Genomic DNA, 19,631 nt, shown 5'->3' with positions numbered 1-19,631 from the left:
TATCTATAGTTTAATACAGGTGTAACCTGCGCTGTGTCTTGCATTAATAAGGAGCTTGCATCTGGTGTGAATGGAACTTTATTCATAACGTAAGTAAAGCAAAACACTTATTTATATTATTACTTATTTACAAAACAACCTAATTAACAATACTTGATATATACAATAATGCCGAAGAAATAAACCCCTGTGGCCATAAAAGGTACTACACCCCGAACGTAAAACAAATGAAAGAATTAAACGAGTTAAACACACAATTCACACGGAATACAGAACACTACATGACGAATAAGCACAGGTATGAGTCGGGAACAACGACGAAATTCGGTCCGCCTAAACGGAATAAATATCATATTAAAATATAAAACTAAAGTGAACACGTGATTCCAGAGCAAACGAAACTACAAAACCAAATTAAAGTTACAAAACGATGTAACATCACACAAATACGATTCACAAAGGAGGTAATAATAATATTTCACAACAGGATACATAAAACACATACAATGTTACGAAAATAAGATTTAATAACATTTATTGCGGACCGCATTTCTACCAAAACTACCTGCAGACAGAAGACATTGATTCTGACACAGATTACCCACAATGCCACTGACGTGCCAAACAGACACTGACTACCAAAATAAAAGCCCTCATCCATTTCCGCAGGATTTAACAATATATATACCAATATAACTTAACTATTTATTACGTAACTTATTAACCCGTTACACAGAGGGGGGGAACCTCCGGCCCGTCCGTTCCCCCCGCTACTGGGTGCAGCAGTAGCTCAGTCTATAGTTAGACTCAGCTGGAGGGTCGCAGGTCAAGTCCCCGTGTGGACCAAGTAGTGGAATGGTAGCTTGTGAGTTGCCAGTTTGCCTCCAGGGCACTGCCGATGTGCCCGTGAGCAAGACACCGAATCCCCAACTGCTCCAGGGGCGCCGTAGAATGGCTGCCCTGCACCCCCCTCTGTAATGCATGTGTGTGTGTGTGTGTGTGTGTGAATGTGTGTGAGTGCAAGACAAATTTCAATTGCCTGTGATTTGCTCGTGATTTGCATGTAAGATGATAAATAAAGTATCTTAATCAACAAAAGATTTGTGTTAATAATCTAGTGAGGCTCCTGAGGGCTGGAGGAAAGGAAAAAGGTTCCCCACCCCTGATGTAGAGCCTCAGGAGTGGGAGCTCAACCAGAGACGTCCTCAGCCAGCTGACAGCAGAATGAGGACCTGCTCACGGACTGGACCGGTACCATGATCCACCCTGGGTCATATGGAACACATGATGATCTGCTACAACTGGATTTATGTCTCTGTCAGAGAATCATTACACATCAACTCCAGCAGGTTACTCAGTGTGACTGACAGATGAGATGATCAGAGGGGCGGAGTTTGTACCACTACCATTAGACGAGGGACAGAAGAATGGAAGGAGCTTGTGAGTGAAGGAGCAGCCAGTGAAGGAGAAGATCAGAGCTGCAGCATCCACGTCATAGAAGGAGACCAGACCCTCCTCATAGTCCACAAACACGCCCACCTTCTCTGGCTTTGACTTCAGACTCAGAGGAACAGGAGGGAAATATCCAGCTGAGAACTTATCTTCATTCCTCAACCCTACAGTCCAGTAACCTTCCTGAGGCCTCAGTGTGAAGCCTGCCTTCCTGTTGCTCGTCTCTCTGGTCACTCCTAAAGCCCACCAAGTCTTTCCTTTGACCTGAACCTCAAAGTAAAATCTTCCAGAGGAGAAACTCTGCTTTCCTAAAACACAAACAGATGAATCAAATCTCTGTGGTTTGTCTGGGAGATTCGTCCTCACATCACCATGATGAACTTGTTTCTCATCATCAGACAGGATGAGTTTAGGATGAGCTGTATCAGGATCCAGAGTCACGTTCACTGCAGACTGCTGGATCCTCCTCAGCTCCACCTTCAGCAGCTCCTTCACCTCCTTACTGATGGTCTCCTCCAGCTGAGCCACAGCTTTCTCCAGGCTCCCCTCATGTGACCTCAGATGGACTCTGACCTCTGTCCAGTCCTTGGTGGGAGGAGCACAGCTGATGGATGAGAAGCTCTGGAGCAGGTGGAGGTGATCTTCAGAGAGTAGGAGCTTCTCCACCTCAGCATCTCTCTCTCTCTGCTCAGAGAGTTCCTGCTGCAGCTTTTTGATGAAGTCTTCAGCCTGTTTCTTTGTGCTCCTCTGCTTCTCCTCCACGGTCTCCATGAAGTCGGCCTGGATGTCCTCCACATGCTGCTTCAGAGTGGTGAAGATCTGAAGTCCTTCTGCTTTCTTTCTGTCTGCAGCTTCCCTGCTAAACTTTTCTGACTGGTTGATCTCCTGGATCTTCAGACATGTCTTCTGCATCTTCTGCTGAATTTCAGCCTCTGTCTTCTCCAGCTCAGACTTCTTTCCTTCATATCCTTCTTCCAGAGGAACAAACTCATGGTTCCTGTGGTCTAAAACAGGACAGTGTGAACACACACAGGTCTGGTCGGTCTTGCAGAAGAGCTCCAGAGGTTTCTTGTGCTTCTTACACATACTGTCCTCCAGGTTGTCCACAGGATGGATCAGCTGGTGTGATCTCAGGCGTGCTGCTGTCAGATGAGGCTCCAGATGAGTCTGACAGTAGGAGGCCTCACACTTCAGGCAGGACTTGATGGCCTTTAGTTTGGTTCCAGTGCAGACGTCACACTGAACTTCTCCTGGTTTGGCAGCTGGTTCCTCTGATCTTCTGCTGGCTTCGTTTTGCCTCGACTGTCTGAACTCAGCAGCCACTTCAGATAGGAGCCTGTTAACCTCCAGCTCAGGTCTTGTGTGGAACTTCTTCTTACACAGAGGACACACACACTGGACGTTACTGTCCAAGTGTTGAGTGATGCAGGTTCTGCAGAAGTTGTGTCCACATGATGTGGAGACTGGATCAGTGAAGACGTCCAGACAGATTGAGCACAGGAACTGATCTTCAGACTGCAGACGGCTGGCAGCAGACATGTCTGCAGAGAACAAAGGAGACAATGAGGGACAACAACTCTGGAATGCCACGATCACTGAGAGTCTAACAGAACTAAGAGTCTGGAACCACAGCAGCAGCTTTAAAGCTCCTCAGTGATCAACATCTGACTACATTCAAGGAATGAAACATGGAGACACAACCTAGCTGTAGTTACATGGTTCTGACTGTGGGGGCGTCAGAGGGGAAACCACGGCTGAGACCTCAATCTAAAGGTCAAATCCTGAACTTCAGTCTCAGCTCTGTGTTGGTGGACTTGGTTCTAGTTTGTGCTGCGTATCAAATGTAACAGTTAGCGTGTTAGCATGACGTGTTAGAGTGGGAAAGGTCCAGAGATCAATCATTAGGATTGAATAAATATTGATCAGGACAGAAATGAAGCTTTTGTCTCTTTGCTTCTATTCTGACTCTGTTAAAGTAGACGTGACTACAGGCTGCATTTACTTCACTTCCTGTTGTTGTGTGTGTGTCTCACTGACTCACTGACGCAGCTCAACACGCACACTTCCTGCTGCTGACTTCCTGCTGCTCACTTTCTGCCGCTCTTTTCCCGTTCTGACGGTGTAAACGTGAGGAAAAAGGCTGATCCATTGCTGGTTTGTCTACAAGCAGCAGCGTGTGAACACTGAAACATGAGTGAAGCCTTTTAGAATGAAGGAGTGAAGTGAGCCGTGTGAGAGCAGCTCAGCTTTGGGCTTCTTGCTGCTCAAACACTCTTGATTGTATCTGGACTCACCTGAGTTTGGCTGAGACGCTGCTGTGCTGTGGACAAACTTCTGATCCTCTGGCTTCTCTTCTGCTTCAGTCCAGTCGACTGCAGCTCTGCTCTCTGACTCTCTGACTCTCTTTCTGTTTCTCTGGAGGATCATCTGGTTGATGCTCCGCCTCTTTCTATCGTTGCATGTAGGGGTAGGGAACCTCTGTGTGGACTGGTAGCTTGTGAGTTGCCAGTTTGCCTCCAGGGCACTTCCGAGGTGCCTGTGAGCAAGGCACCGAACCCCCAACTGCTCCAGGGGCGCCGTAGAATGGCTGCCCTGCACCCCCCTCTGTAATGCATGTGTGTGTGTGTGTGTGTGTGATGTGTAAGAGGGTGCAGGATAAATTTCAATTGGACGTGAATTGCATGTAACATGATAAATAAAGTATCTTAATCAACAAAAGCTTGGTGTCAATAATCTAGTGAGGCTCCTGAGGGCTGGAGGAAAGGAAAAAGGTTCTCCACCCCTGATGTAGAGCCTCAGGAGTGGGAGCTCAACCAGAGACGTCATGAGCCAGCTGACAGCAGAATGAGGACCTGCTCACGGATTGGACCGGTACCATGATCCACCCTGGGTCATATGGAACACATGATGATCTGCTACAACTGGATTTATGTCTCTGTCCCTGCACTTTAATAGTCCAGCCCCACATTTTCATTGTGCCTGTCCAGACATTTTTAAATCTTTGGCAAATCCTTAATTTGAGGATTTGACTTCATGATGAAGAGTCCAGCGTCCCTCAGCTCCGTCCTCTGGCCCGTTTCTAAACAACGTCCTCAGTGATGCAGGTAGGAGTTTCCTTCTGCTGCAGTCGTGTCAGGAGAGCAGCGTGAGGCAGAGCGGCGTGAGGCAGAGCAGCATGAGGCAGAGCAGCATGTTAAACCTGTTACTTGTTGAGGATGTAAAGCAGATGAGTCTAAACCCATGATGCTCTGTGGAACATGAAGGAGGAACCAGGAGCCCAGAACCTCCCAATGTAAACACAAGAGACAGGGTTCAGACCCGACTGGAGCACCAGAGCTGGATCCATCACACCACTGGAGACACACTGCTGAGCACGCAGATGTGCCTGTGCTAAGTGGGCTTGGCCTGACTGGAGACCTGAGGGATGAGGTCTGAGGTCCTGTCCCTCTGCAGGAGCTGCTCTGGCTCTGCTCTCCCTGCTACACAAAGCTGCAGAGACGTCTGGTATCTGTGATCATGTGACAGCAAGACTTCAGTCTAAGGTGTAACATGCATGTAGAGCAGGGGTGGAGGTTCTTTCCATGACGGCATATCAATAATTATACTGTGATCATAATCTCCCCGGCAGTATTGATCACCTGAAAGTCAAACAGGAAATCACTTTAAGACACAGCTGACAGGAAGCAGGAGCTCACACAAGAGGTGTTTATTGATTTTGTCCTGAAATCCCTGAATGTGACAAAGATAAATGAAACGATCAATTGATTCATAAACCACAACCCAACATTTGATCTATTTACAATGATCACAACAATAAAAACACAAGAAAACAATAAGAATAATACCTTCTTATTTCTGATCAGGTTCATCTGTGAGGAGTTGGCAGCATGTGTGTATTGATTTATTGATCAACAGTTATTAGATCAGATCAGTGTGGGTGGATTGTTGTGTTACAGCAGAAAGAAGCAACCAGAAACATCACAGACAAATATGATGTCATCAATGACAAATCAGTATGTGAAGAAGAAGAAGAAGTCAAAGTAAGATCAGATCATCTGGACCTTAAATGACAGAGAATCATTACACATCAACTCCAGCAGGTTACTCAGGGTGACTGACAGCTGAGATGATCAGAGGGGCGGAGTTTCTACCACCAAGATTAGGAGAGGGACTGAAGTATGGGAGGAGCTTATGAGTGAAGGAGCAGCCAGTGAAGGAGAAGATCAGAGCTGCAGCATCCACGTCATAGAAGGAGACCAGACCCTCCTCATAGTCCACAAACACGCCCACCTTCTCTGGCTTTGACTTCAGACTCAGAAGGACAGGAGCGTCATCACAAGCTGAGAACTTATCTTCATTCCTCAATATAACAGTCCAGTAACCTCGCTGAGGGTTCAGTGTGATGCGTCCCTTCCTCTCACTCGTCTCTCTGGTCACTCCTACATCCCACTCTGTCTTTCCTTTGACCTGAACCTCAAAGTAAAATCTTCTGGAGGAGAAACTCTGCTTTCCTAAAACACAAACAGCTTCAAATCTCTGTGGTTTGTCTGGGAGTTTCTTCCTCACATCACCACAGTAAACTTGTTTCCCATCATCAGACAGGATGAGTTTAGGTTGAGCTGTATCAGGATCCAGAGTCACGTCCACTGCAAACTGCTGGATCCTCCTCAGCTCCACCTTCAGCAGCTCCTTCACCTCCTTACTGATGGTCTCCTCCAGCTGAGCCACAGCTTTCACCAGGCTCCCCTCATGTGACCTTTGATGGACTCTGACCTCTGTCCAGTCCTTGGTGGGAGGAGCACAGCTGATGGATGAGAAGCTCTGGAGCAGGTCGAGGTGATCTTCAGAGAGTAGGAGCTTCTCCACCTCAGCAGCTCTCTCTCTCTGCTCAGAGAGTTCCTGCTGCAGCTCTCTGATGAAGTCTTCAGCCTGTTTCTTTGTGCTCCTCTGCTTCTCCTCCACGGTCTCCATGAAGTCGGCCTGGATGTCCTCCACATGCTGTTTCAGAGTGGTGAAGATCTGAAGTCCTTCTGCTTTCTTTCTGTCTGCAGCTTCCCTGCTGAGCTTTTCTGACTGGTTGATCTCCTGGATCTTCAGACATGTCTGCTGCATCTTCTGCTGAATTTCAGCCTCTGTCTTCTCCAGCTCAGACTTCTTTCCTTCATATTCTTCCTCCAGAGGAACAAACTCATGGTTCTTGTGGTCTAAAACAGGACAGAGTGAACACACACAGGTCTGGTCGGTCTTGCAGAAGAGCTCCAGAGGTTTCTTGTGCTTCTTACACATCCTGTCCTCCAGGTTGTCCACAGGATGGATCAGCTGGTGTGATCTCAGGCGTGCTGCTGTCAGATGAGGCTCCAGATGAGTCTGACAGTAGGAGGCCTCACACTTCAGGCAGGACTTGATGGCCTTTAGTTTGGTTCCAGTGCAGACGTCACACTGAACTTCTCCTGGTTTGGCAGCTGGTTCCTCTGATCTTCTGCTGGCTTCGTTTTGCCTCGACTGTCTGAACTCAGCAGCCACTTCAGATAGGAGCCTGTTAACCTCCAGCTCAGGTCTTGTGTGGAACATCTTCTTACACAGAGGACACACACACTGGACGTTACTGTCCCAGTGTTGAGTGATGCAGGTTCTGCAGAAGTTGTGTCCACATGATGTGGAGACTGGATCAGTGAAGACGTCCAGACAGATGGAGCACAGGAACTGATCTTCAGACTGCAGACGGCTGGCAGCAGACATGTCTGCTGAGAACAAAGGAGACAATGAGGGACAACAACTCTGGAATGCCACGATCACTGAGAGTCTAACAGAACTAAGAGTCTGGAACCACAGCAGCAGCTTTAAAGCTCCTCAGTGATCAACATCTGACTACATTCAAGGAATGAAACATGGAGACACAACCTAGCTGTAGTTACATGGTTCTGACTGTGGGGGCGTCAGAGGGGAAACCACGGCTGTGACCTCAATCTAAAGGTCAAATCCTGAACTTCAGTCTCAGCTCTGTGTTGGTGGACTTGGTTCTAGTTTGTGCTGCGTATCAAATGTAACAGTTAGCGTGTTAGCATGACGTGTTAGAGTGGGAAAGGTCCAGAGATCAATCATTAGGATTGAATCAATATTGATCAGGACAGAAATGAAGCTTTTGTCTCTTTGCTTCTATTCTGACTCTGTTAAAGTTGACGTGACTACAGGCTGCATTCACTTCACTTCCTGTTGTTGTGTGTGTGTCTCACTGACTCACTGACGCAGCTAAACACACACACTTCCTGCTGCTCACTTTCTGCCGCTCTTTTCCCGTTCTGACGGTGTAAACGTGAGGAAAAAGGCCGATCCATTGCTGGTTTGTCTACAAGCAGCAGCGTGTGAACACTGAAACATGAGTGAAGCCTTTTAGAATGAAGGAGTGAAGTGAGCCGTGTGAGAGCAGCTCAGCTTTGGGCTTCTTGCTGCTCAAACACTCTTGATTGTGTCTGGACTCACCTGAGTTTGGCTGAGACGCTGCTGTGCTGTGGACAAACTTCTGATCCTCTGGCTTCTCTTCTGCTTCAGTCCAGTCGACTGCAGCTCTGCTCTCTGACTCTCTGACTCTCTTTCTGTTTCTCTGGAGGATCACCTGGTTGATGCTCCGCCTCTTTCTATAGTTTAATGCAGGTGTAACCTGCGCTGTGTCTTGCATTAATAAGGAGCTTGCATCTGGTGTGAATGGAACTTTATTCATAACGTAAGTATAGCAAAACACTTATTTATATTATTACTTATTTACAAAACAATCTAATTAACAATACTTGATATAGACAATAATGCCGAAGAAATAAACCCCTGTGGCCATAAAAGGTACTACACCCCGAACGTAAAACAAATGAAAGAATTAAACGAGTTAAACACACAATTCACACGGAATACAGAACACTACATGACGAATAAGCACAGGTATGAGTCGGGAACAACGACGAAATATGGTCCGCCTAAACGGAATAAATATCATATTAAAATATAAAACTAAAGTGAACACGTGATTCCAGAGCAAACGAAACTACAAAACCAAATTAAAGTTACAAAACGATGTAACATCACACAAATACGATTCACAAAGGAGGTAATAATAATATTTCACAACAGGATACATAAAACACATACAATGTTACGAAAATAAGATTTAATAACATTTATTGCGGACCGCATTTCTACCAAAACTACCTGCAGACAGAAGACATTGATTCTGACACAGATTACCCACAATGCCACTGACGTGCCAAACAGACACTGACTACCAAAATAAAAGCCCTCATCCATTTCCGCAGGATTTAACAATATATATACCAATATAACTTAACTATTTATTACGTAACTTATTAACCCGTTACACAGAGGGGGGGAACCTCCGGCCCGTCCGTTCCCCCCGCTACTGGGGGCAGCAGTAGCTCAGTCCATAGTAAGACTCAGCTGGAGGATCGCATGTCGAGTCCCCGTGTGGACCAAGTAGTGGAATGGTAGCTTGTGAGTTGCCAGTTTGCCTCCAGGGCACTGCCGCGGTGCCTGTGAGCAAGGCACCAAACCACCAACTGCTCCAGGGCACTGTAGAATGGCTGCCCTGCACCCCCCTCTGTAATGCGTGTGTGTGTGTGTTTGTGTGTGTGTTTGATGTGTAAGAGAGGGTGCAAGACCCCTGATGTAGAGCCTCAAGTGTGGGAGCTCAACCAGAGACGTCCTGAGCCAGCTGACAGCAGAATGAGGACCTGCTCACGGACTGGACCGGTACCATGATCCACCCTGGGTCATATAGAACACATGATGATCTGCTACAACTGGATTTATGTCTCTGTCCCTGCACTTTAATAGTCCAGCCCCACATTTTCATTGTGCCTGTCCAGACATTTTTAAATCTTTGGCAAATCCTTAATTTGAGGATTTGACTTCATGATGAAGAGTCCAGCGTCCCTCAGCTCCGTCCTCTGGCCCGTTTCTAAACAACGTCCTCAGTGATGCAGGTAGGAGTTTCCTTCTGCTGCAGTCGTGTCAAGAGAGCAGCGTGAGGCAGAGCGGCGTGAGGCAGAGCAGCATGTTAAACCTGTTACTTGTTGAGGATGTAAAGCAGATGAGTCTAAACCCATAACGCTCTGTGGAACATGAAGGAGGAACCAGGAGCCCAGAACCTCCCAATGTAAACACAAGAGACAGGGTTCAGACCCGACTGGAGCACCAGAGCTGGATCCATCACACCACTGGAGACACACTGCTGAGCATGCAGACGTGTGCTAAGTGGGCTTGGCCTGACTGGAGACCTGAGGGATGAGGTCTGAGGTCCTGTCCCTCTGCAGGAGCTGCTCTGGCTCTGCTCTCCCTGCTACACAAAGCTGCAGAGACGTCTGGTATCTGTGATCATGTGACAGCAAGACTTCAGTCTAAGGTGTAACATGCATGTAGAGCAGGGGTGGAGGTTCTTTCCATGACGGCATATCAATAATTATACTGTGATCATAATCTCCCCGGCAGTATTGATCACCTGAAAGTCAAACAGGAAATCACTTTAAGACACAGCTGACAGGAAGCAGGAGCTCACACAAGAGGTGTTTATTGATTTTGTCCTGAAATCCCTGAATGTGACAAAGATAAATGAAACGATCAATTGATTCATAAACCACAACCCAACATTTGATCTATTTACAATGATCACAACAATAAAAACACAAGAAAACAATAAGAATAATACCTTCTTATTTCTGATCAGGTTCATCTGTGAGGAGTTGGCAGCATGTGTGTATTGATTTATTGATCAACAGTTATTAGATCAGATCAGTGTGGGTGGATTGTTGTGTTACAGCAGAAAGAAGCAACCAGAAACATCACAGACAAATATGATGTCACCAATGACAAATCAGTATGTGAAGAAGAAGAAGAAGTCAAAGTAAGATCAGATCATCTGGACCTTAAATGACAGAGAATCATTACACATCAACTCCAGCAGGTTACTCAGGGTGACTGACAGCTGAGATGATCAGAGGGGCGGAGTTTCTACCACCAAGATTAGGAGAGGGACTGAAGTATGGGAGGAGCTTATGAGTGAAGGAGCAGCCAGTGAAGGAGAAGATCAGAGCTGCAGCATCCACGTCATAGAAGGAGACCAGACCCTCCTCATAGTCCACAAACACGCCCACCTTCTCTGGCTTTGACTTCAGACTCAGAAGGACAGGAGCGTCATCACAAGCTGAGAACTTATCTTCATTCCTCAATATAACAGTCCAGTAACCTCGCTGAGGGTTCAGTGTGATGCGTCCCTTCCTCTCACTCGTCTCTCTGGTCACTCCTACATCCCACTCTGTCTTTCCTTTGACCTGAACCTCAAAGTAAAATCTTCTGGAGGAGAAACTCTGCTTTCCTAAAACACAAACAGCTTCAAATCTCTGTGGTTTGTCTGGGAGTTTCTTCCTCACATCACCACAGTAAACTTGTTTCCCATCATCAGACAGGATGAGTTTAGGTTGAGCTGTATCAGGATCCAGAGTCACGTCCACTGCAAACTGCTGGATCCTCCTCAGCTCCACCTTCAGCAGCTCCTTCACCTCCTTACTGATGGTCTCCTCCAGCTGAGCCACAGCTTTCACCAGGCTCCCCTCATGTGACCTTTGATGGACTCTGACCTCTGTCCAGTCCTTGGTGGGAGGAGCACAGCTGATGGATGAGAAGCTCTGGAGCAGGTCGAGGTGATCTTCAGAGAGTAGGAGCTTCTCCACCTCAGCAGCTCTCTCTCTCTGCTCAGAGAGTTCCTGCTGCAGCTCTCTGATGAAGTCTTCAGCCTGTTTCTTTGTGCTCCTCTGCTTCTCCTCCACGGTCTCCATGAAGTCGGCCTGGATGTCCTCCACATGCTGTTTCAGAGTGGTGAAGATCTGAAGTCCTTCTGCTTTCTTTCTGTCTGCAGCTTCCCTGCTGAGCTTTTCTGACTGGTTGATCCCCTGGATCTTCAGACATGTCTGCTGCATCTTCTGCTGAATTTCAGCCTCTGTCTTCTCCAGCTCAGACTTCTTTCCTTCATATTCTTCCTCCAGAGGAACAAACTCATGGTTCTTGTGGTCTAAAACAGGACAGAGTGAACACACACAGGTCTGGTCGGTCTTGCAGAAGAGCTCCAGAGGTTTCTTGTGCTTCTTACACATCCTGTCCTCCAGGTTGTCCACAGGATGGATCAGCTGGTGTGATCTCAGGCGTGCTGCTGTCAGATGAGGCTCCAGATGAGTCTGACAGTAGGAGGCCTCACACTTCAGGCAGGACTTGATGGCCTTTAGTTTGGTTCCAGTGCAGACGTCACACTGAACTTCTCCTGGTTTGGCAGCTGGTTCCTCTGATCTTCTGCTGGCTTCGTTTTGCCTCGACTGTCTGAACTCAGCAGCCACTTCAGATAGGAGCCTGTTAACCTCCAGCTCAGGTCTTGTGTGGAACATCTTCTTACACAGAGGACACACACACTGGACGTTACTGTCCCAGTGTTGAGTGATGCAGGTTCTGCAGAAGTTGTGTCCACATGATGTGGAGACTGGATCAGTGAAGACGTCCAGACAGATGGAGCACAGGAACTGATCTTCAGACTGCAGACGGCTGGCAGCAGACATGTCTGCTGAGAACAAAGGAGACAATGAGGGACAACAACTCTGGAATGCCACGATCACTGAGAGTCTAACAGAACTAAGAGTCTGGAACCACAGCAGCAGCTTTAAAGCTCCTCAGTGATCAACATCTGACTACATTCAAGGAATGAAACATGGAGACACAACCTAGCTGTAGTTACATGGTTCTGACTGTGGGGGCGTCAGAGGGGAAACCACGGCTGTGACCTCAATCTAAAGGTCAAATCCTGAACTTCAGTCTCAGCTCTGTGTTGGTGGACTTGGTTCTAGTTTGTGCTGCGTATCAAATGTAACAGTTAGCGTGTTAGCATGACGTGTTAGAGTGGGAAAGGTCCAGAGATCAATCATTAGGATTGAATCAATATTGATCAGGACAGAAATGAAGCTTTTGTCTCTTTGCTTCTATTCTGACTCTGTTAAAGTTGACGTGACTACAGGCTGCATTCACTTCACTTCCTGTTGTTGTGTGTGTGTCTCACTGACTCACTGACGCAGCTAAACACACACACTTCCTGCTGCTCACTTTCTGCCGCTCTTTTCCCGTTCTGACGGTGTAAACGTGAGGAAAAAGGCCGATCCATTGCTGGTTTGTCTACAAGCAGCAGCGTGTGAACACTGAAACATGAGTGAAGCCTTTTAGAATGAAGGAGTGAAGTGAGCCGTGTGAGAGCAGCTCAGCTTTGGGCTTCTTGCTGCTCAAACACTCTTGATTGTGTCTGGACTCACCTGAGTTTGGCTGAGACGCTGCTGTGCTGTGGACAAACTTCTGATCCTCTGGCTTCTCTTCTGCTTCAGTCCAGTCGACTGCAGCTCTGCTCTCTGACTCTCTGACTCTCTTTCTGTTTCTCTGGAGGATCACCTGGTTGATGCTCCGCCTCTTTCTATAGTTTAATGCAGGTGTAACCTGCGCTGTGTCTTGCATTAATAAGGAGCTTGCATCTGGTGTGAATGGAACTTTATTCATAACGTAAGTATAGCAAAACACTTATTTATATTATTACTTATTTACAAAACAATCTAATTAACAATACTTGATATAGACAATAATGCCGAAGAAATAAACCCCTGTGGCCATAAAAGGTACTACACCCCGAACGTAAAACAAATGAAAGAATTAAACGAGTTAAACACACAATTCACACGGAATACAGAACACTACATGACGAATAAGCACAGGTATGAGTCGGGAACAACGACGAAATATGGTCCGCCTAAACGGAATAAATATCATATTAAAATATAAAACTAAAGTGAACACGTGATTCCAGAGCAAACGAAACTACAAAACCAAATTAAAGTTACAAAACGATGTAACATCACACAAATACGATTCACAAAGGAGGTAATAATAATATTTCACAACAGGATACATAAAACACATACAATGTTACGAAAATAAGATTTAATAACATTTATTGCGGACCGCATTTCTACCAAAACTACCTGCAGACAGAAGACATTGATTCTGACACAGATTACCCACAATGCCACTGACGTGCCAAACAGACACTGACTACCAAAATAAAAGCCCTCATCCATTTCCGCAGGATTTAACAATATATATACCAATATAACTTAACTATTTATTACGTAACTTATTAACCCGTTACACAGAGGGGGGGAACCTCCGGCCCGTCCGTTCCCCCCGCTACTGGGGGCGGCAGTAGCTCAGTCCATAGTAAGACTCAGCTGGAGGATCGCATGTCGAGTCCCCGTGTGGACCAAGTAGTGGAATGGTAGCTTGTGAGTTGCCAGTTTGCCTCCAGGGCACTGCCGCGGTGCCTGTGAGCAAGGCACCAAACCACCAACTGCTCCAGGGCACTGTAGAATGGCTGCCCTGCACCCCCCTCTGTAATGCGTGTGTGTGTGTGTTTGTGTGTGTGTTTGATGTGTAAGAGAGGGTGCAAGACCCCTGATGTAGAGCCTCAAGTGTGGGAGCTCAACCAGAGACGTCCTGAGCCAGCTGACAGCAGAATGAGGACCTGCTCACGGACTGGACCGGTACCATGATCCACCCTGGGTCATATAGAACACATGATGATCTGCTACAACTGGATTTATGTCTCTGTCCCTGCACTTTAATAGTCCAGCCCCACATTTTCATTGTGCCTGTCCAGACATTTTTAAATCTTTGGCAAATCCTTAATTTGAGGATTTGACTTCATGATGAAGAGTCCAGCGTCCCTCAGCTCCGTCCTCTGGCCCGTTTCTAAACAACGTCCTCAGTGATGCAGGTAGGAGTTTCCTTCTGCTGCAGTCGTGTCAAGAGAGCAGCGTGAGGCAGAGCGGCGTGAGGCAGAGCAGCATGTTAAACCTGTTACTTGTTGAGGATGTAAAGCAGATGAGTCTAAACCCATAACGCTCTGTGGAACATGAAGGAGGAACCAGGAGCCCAGAACCTCCCAATGTAAACACAAGAGACAGGGTTCAGACCCGACTGGAGCACCAGAGCTGGATCCATCACACCACTGGAGACACACTGCTGAGCATGCAGACGTGTGCTAAGTGGGCTTGGCCTGACTGGAGACCTGAGGGATGAGGTCTGAGGTCCTGTCCCTCTGCAGGAGCTGCTCTGGCTCTGCTCTCCCTGCTACACAAAGCTGCAGAGACGTCTGGTATCTGTGATCATGTGACAGCAAGACTTCAGTCTAAGGTGTAACATGCATGTAGAGCAGGGGTGGAGGTTCTTTCCATGACGGCATATCAATAATTATACTGTGATCATAATCTCCCCGGCAGTATTGATCACCTGAAAGTCAAACAGGAAATCACTTTAAGACACAGCTGACAGGAAGCAGGAGCTCACACAAGAGGTGTTTATTGATTTTGTCCTGAAATCCCTGAATGTGACAAAGATAAATGAAACGATCAATTGATTCATAAACCACAACCCAACATTTGATCTATTTACAATGATCACAACAATAAAAACACAAGAAAACAATAAGAATAATACCTTCTTATTTCTGATCAGGTTCCTCTGTGAGGAGTTGGCAGCATGTGTGTATTGATTTATTGATCAACAGTTATTAGATCAGATCAGTGTGGGTGGATTGTTGTGTTACAGCAGAAAGAAGCAACCAGAAACATCACAGACAAATATGATGTCATCAATGACAAATCAGTATGTGAAGAAGAAGAAGAAGTCAAAGTAAGATCAGATCATCTGGACCTTAAATGACAGAGAATCATTACACATCAACTCCAGCAGGTTACTCAGGGTGACTGACAGCTGAGATGATCAGAGGGGCGGAGTTTCTACCACCATCATTATGACAGGGACCAAAGTATGGGTGGAGCTTATGAGTGAAGGAGCAGCCAGTGAAGGAGAAGATCAGAGCTGCAGCATCCACGTCATAGAAGGAGATCAGACCCTCCTCATAGTCCACAAACACGCCCACCTTCTCTGGCTTTGACTTCAGACTCAGAGGGACAGGAGCGTCATCACAAGCTCTGTACTCATTTTCTTTCCTCAACCCTACAGTCCAGTAACCATCCTGAGGGCTCAGTGTGAAGACTCCCTTCCTCTCACTCGTCTCTCTGGTCACTCCTACATCCCACTTAGTCTTTCCTTTGACCTGAACCTCAAAGTAGAATCTTCCAGAGGAGAAACTCTGCTTTCCTAAAACACAAGAATATGAATCAAATCTCTGTGGTTTGTCTGGGAGATTCTTCCTCACATCACCACAGTAAACTTGTTTCCCATCATCAGACAGGATGAGTTTAGGATAAGCTGTATCAGGATCCAGAGTCACGTCCACTGCAAACTGCTGGATCCTCTTCAGCTCCACCTTCAGCAGCTCCTTCGCCTCCTTACTGATGGTCTCCTCCAGCTGAGCCACAGCTTTCACCAGGCTCCCCTCATGTGACCTTTGATGGACTCTGACCTCTGTCCAGTCCTTGGTGGGAGGAGCACAGCTGATGGATGAGAAGCTCTGGAGGAGGTGGAGGTGATCTTCAGAGAGTAGGAGCTTCTCCACCTCAGCAGCTCTCTCTCTCTGCTCAGAGAGTTCCTGCTGCAGCTCTTTGATGAAGTCTTCAGCCTGTTTCTTTGTGCTCCTCTGCTTCTCCTCCACGGTCTCCATGAAGTCGGCCTGGATGTCCGCCACATGCTGCTTCAGAGTGGTGAAGATCTGAAGTCCTTCTGCTTTCTTTCTGTCTGCAGCTTCCCTGCTGAGCTTTTCTGACTGGTTGATCTCCTGGATCTTCAGTTGTGTCTGCTGCATCTTCTGCTGAATTTCAGCCTCTGTCTTCTCCAGCTCAGACTTCTTTCCTTCATATCCTTCTTCCAGAGGAACAAACTCATGGTTCCTGTGGTCTATAACAGGACAGTGTGGACACACACAGGTCTGGTCGGTCTTGCAGAAGAGCTCCAGAGATTTCTTGTGCTTCTTACACATCCTGTCCTCCAGGTTGTCCACAGGATGGATCAGCTGGTGTGATCTCAGGCGTGCTGCTGTCAGATGAGGCTCCAGATGAGTCTGACAGTAGGAGGCCTCACACTTCAGGCAGGACTTGATGGCCTTTAGTTTGGTTCCAGGGCAGACGTCACACTGAACTTCTCCTGGTTTGGCAGCTGGTTCCTCTGATCTTCTGCTGGCTTCGTTTTGCCTCGACTGTCTGAACTCAGCAGCCATCTCAGAAAGGAGCCTGTTAACCTCCAGCTCAGGTCTTGTGTGGAACATCTTCTTACACAGAGGACACACACACTGGACGTTGCTGTCCCAGTGTTGAGTGATGCAGGTTCTGCAGAAGTTGTGTCCACATGATGTGGAGACTGGATCAGTGAAGACGTCCAGACAGATGGAGCACAGGAACTGATCTTCAGACTGCAGACGGCTGGCAGCAGACATGTCTGCTGAGAACAAAGGAGACAATGAGGGACAACAACTCTGGAATGCCACGATCACTGAGAGTCTAACAGAACTAAGAGTCTGGAACCACAGCAGCAGCTTTAAAGCTCCTCAGTGATCAACATCTGACTACATTCAAGGAATGACACATGGAGACACAACCTAGCTGTAGTTACATGGTTCTGACTGTGGGGGCGTCAGAGGGGAAACCACGGCTGTGACCTCAATCTAAAGGTCAAATCCTGAACTTCAGTCTCAGCTCTGTGTTGGTGGACTTGGTTCTAGTTTGTGCTGCGTATCAAATGTAACAGTTAGCGTGTTAGCATGACGTGTTAGAGTGGGAAAGGTCCAGAGATCAATCATTAGGATTGAATGAATATTGATCAGGACAGAAATGAAGCTTTTGTCTCTTTGCTTCTATTCTGACTCTGTTAAAGTTGACGTGACTACAGGCTGCATTCACTTCACTTCCTGTTGTTGTGTGTGTGTCTCACTGACTCACTGACGCAGCTAAACACACACACTTCCTGCTGCTCACTTTCTGCCGCTCTTTTCCCGTTCTGACGGTGTAAACGTGAGGAAAAAGGCCGATCCATTGCTGGTTTGTCTACAAGCAGCAGCGTGTGAACACTGAAACATGAGTGAAGCCTTTTAGAATGAAGGAGTGAAGTGAGCCGTGTGAGAGCAGCTCAGCTTTGGGCTTCTTGCTGCTCAAACACTCTTGATTGTGTCTGGACTCACCTGAGTTTGGCTGAGACGCTGCTGTGCTGTGGACAAACTTCTGATCCTCTGGCTTCTCTTCTGCTTCAGTCCAGTCGACTGCAGCTCTGCTCTCTGACTCTCTGACTCTCTTTCTGTTTCTCTGGAGGATCATCTGGTTGATGCTCCGCCTCTTTCTATCGTTGAATGTAGGGGTGGGGAACCTCTGTGTAGACTGGTAGCTTGTGAGTTGCCAGTTTGCCTCCAGGGCACTGCCGATGTGCCTGTGAGCAAGGCACCGAACCCCCAACTGCTCCAGGGGCGCCGTAGAATGGCTGCCCTGCACCCCCCTCTGTAATGCATGTGTTTGTGTGTGTGTGTGTGTGTGTGTGTGTGTCTGTGTCTGTGTCTGTGTCTGTGTGTGTGTGTGTGTGTGTGTGTGATGTGTAAGAGGTCGCACGACAAATTTCAATTGCATGTGATTTGCTCGTGAATTGCATGTAACATGATAAATAAAGTATCTTAATCAACAAAAGCTTGGTGTCAATAATCTAGTGAGGCTCCTGAGGGCTGGAGGAAAGGAAAAAGGTTCCCCACCCCTGATGTAGAGCCTCAGGTGTGGGAGCTCAACCAGAGACGTCCTGAGCCAGCTGACACCAGAATGAGGACCTGCTCACGGACTGGACCGGTACCATGATCCACCCTGGGTCATATGGAACACATGATGATCTGCTACAACTGGATGAATGTCTCTGTCCCTGCACTTTAATAGTCCAGCCCTTTAGCTGCGTTACTCTAAAGACCATGGAGACATTTATCCAAAGTGGTGGTCTCCTCCTGATGATCCATCATGCATGAGCTTTAAAGAAGAAGAAGAACAGATTCCTGCGTCCACGTCTGCAGATCTGCCAGCACACAAACACACACACCACAGCAAAGACATGAAGCAGTGATAACACAACTAAGAACACATTCACCACTGACTGAAGGAAGCAAACACAAGAAGCAGAAAACATCTCATCAATCTTAACAAGTCCCAGGTTCACTCTGTAAACTGCAAATGTACACACACACGTATACATACACATTAAGTACGCACACACACAGACACACTAATCCACTAACATAAATATGAAGATTGTTTCAAGTCCCAATGTCTTATACAAGCATCAGTAATCTGACAAACAGGAAGTGATGAGCTAGCAGGCAGGCAGAGAAGAGGAGCGGCTCTCCTGATGGCAGACAAGGAACAGGTGGAGATCAGGGGCCAGGTGAACTCCATGTGCAATCAGGAGAGAGAGCCACCACACGCACACTCACACTCACTCACACGTGATGGAACAGTGCAGTCAGACGTTGCTGGTATTTCATTTCTCAAATCTGTTGAAGCAGCAACAATAGAGCGGACACATTCCTCCCCTGCAGACCTCTGTGGTTTGTCAGCACTCAAAGCTTGGAAAAGGAGAATGAGGAAAGTTGGCCTGAGGAACCTGTGATCTCATTATCCCACAAATGATGTTAGTACAACATAATATGATGTCATGTCACTCTTAGACATTCCTGGAATGTTGCTTTTTTACAAGAGTGGAGCCGAGTGCCGTTTCCCTCAGAACCCCTCTGATAGATTTGTTGGGTTTGGCCGCAGCGGCGTTTTCCTGCCAGACGCCTGCTGGATTCAATCAGCAACTTCCAAAAATAAAGAAACAAAATTCCAAACTGTACTACAATTAATCTCACTTGAGTTCCTGTCTCGTGTGTCTCGTGCATCTTCTGTTAGAATACCGTCTGCTAAAGGCCACAAATATGAGCAGGATTCATTGGAAATCACTGTGAAGTTTCAGGTTTTCCACGACACGGGGGAACGCGATCGACACGAGGAACGTGATCTACTTCCCGACATGCAGAACCTTGGGCTCTTTCTCATGAGAAGTGAAGTTGATCAACCTTTACTCAATACCCTCACATTCAATCGTTAACACGTTCACAGTTTGAGGAAACCCTCACAGCA

The 19,631-nt window shown here is 47.1% G+C and overlaps 4 protein-coding genes across 7 annotated transcripts; all 4 read right to left on the bottom strand.

Moving 5' to 3' along the window:
• Nucleotides 1-62: 62 nt before the first annotated feature.
• LOC143016325 (E3 ubiquitin-protein ligase TRIM21-like) lies at nucleotides 63-4,351 on the bottom strand. The gene is made up of 2 exons (XM_076170598.1): nucleotides 3,747-4,351; nucleotides 63-2,993 (listed from the first exon to the last, which is right to left on the bottom strand). Exons 1-2 carry the CDS (start codon nucleotides 3,877-3,879, stop codon nucleotides 1,351-1,353), a joined length of 1,776 nt encoding a protein of 591 aa, XP_076026713.1. The 5' UTR covers nucleotides 3,880-4,351; the 3' UTR covers nucleotides 63-1,350.
• A 792-nt stretch (nucleotides 4,352-5,143) lies between these two features.
• On the bottom strand, nucleotides 5,144-8,857 carry LOC143016322 (E3 ubiquitin-protein ligase TRIM39-like). 2 transcript variants are annotated; one of them, XM_076170591.1, is made up of 2 exons: nucleotides 7,933-8,857; nucleotides 5,144-7,196 (listed from the first exon to the last, which is right to left on the bottom strand). In XM_076170591.1, exons 1-2 carry the CDS (start codon nucleotides 8,168-8,170, stop codon nucleotides 5,554-5,556), a joined length of 1,881 nt encoding a protein of 626 aa, XP_076026706.1. In that variant the 5' UTR covers nucleotides 8,171-8,857; the 3' UTR covers nucleotides 5,144-5,553. The 2 variants fall into 2 exon arrangements, with proteins under 2 accessions (XP_076026706.1, XP_076026707.1); XM_076170592.1 differs by having other exon boundaries at nucleotides 5,144-7,193.
• Nucleotides 8,858-10,008: 1,151 nt separating this feature from the next.
• On the bottom strand, nucleotides 10,009-13,884 carry LOC143016314 (E3 ubiquitin-protein ligase TRIM39-like). Of its 2 annotated transcripts, none has more exons than XM_076170580.1 (2): nucleotides 12,798-13,884; nucleotides 10,009-12,061 (listed from the first exon to the last, which is right to left on the bottom strand). In XM_076170580.1, exons 1-2 carry the CDS (start codon nucleotides 13,033-13,035, stop codon nucleotides 10,419-10,421), a joined length of 1,881 nt encoding a protein of 626 aa, XP_076026695.1. In that variant the 5' UTR covers nucleotides 13,036-13,884; the 3' UTR covers nucleotides 10,009-10,418. The 2 variants fall into 2 exon arrangements, with proteins under 2 accessions (XP_076026695.1, XP_076026696.1); XM_076170581.1 differs by having other exon boundaries at nucleotides 10,009-12,058.
• Nucleotides 13,885-14,873: 989 nt separating this feature from the next.
• LOC143016313 (E3 ubiquitin-protein ligase TRIM21-like) lies at nucleotides 14,874-18,339 on the bottom strand. Of its 2 annotated transcripts, none has more exons than XM_076170578.1 (2): nucleotides 17,666-18,339; nucleotides 14,874-16,929 (listed from the first exon to the last, which is right to left on the bottom strand). In XM_076170578.1, exons 1-2 carry the CDS (start codon nucleotides 18,099-18,101, stop codon nucleotides 15,284-15,286), a joined length of 2,082 nt encoding a protein of 693 aa, XP_076026693.1. In that variant the 5' UTR covers nucleotides 18,102-18,339; the 3' UTR covers nucleotides 14,874-15,283. The 2 variants fall into 2 exon arrangements, with proteins under 2 accessions (XP_076026693.1, XP_076026694.1); XM_076170579.1 differs by having other exon boundaries at nucleotides 14,874-16,926.
• Nucleotides 18,340-19,631: the final 1,292 nt, after the last annotated feature.

Source organism: Genypterus blacodes, unplaced genomic scaffold (assembly GCF_046128005.1).
Source record: "Genypterus blacodes isolate CSIRO-AG114 ecotype Tasmania unplaced genomic scaffold, CSIRO-AGI_Gbla_v1 ptg000224l_1, whole genome shotgun sequence".
NCBI lineage: Eukaryota > Metazoa > Chordata > Actinopteri > Ophidiiformes > Ophidiidae > Genypterus > Genypterus blacodes.
The sequence above is the reverse complement of the archived record's forward strand: the minus strand, read 5'-3'. Positions and strand labels throughout refer to the sequence as shown.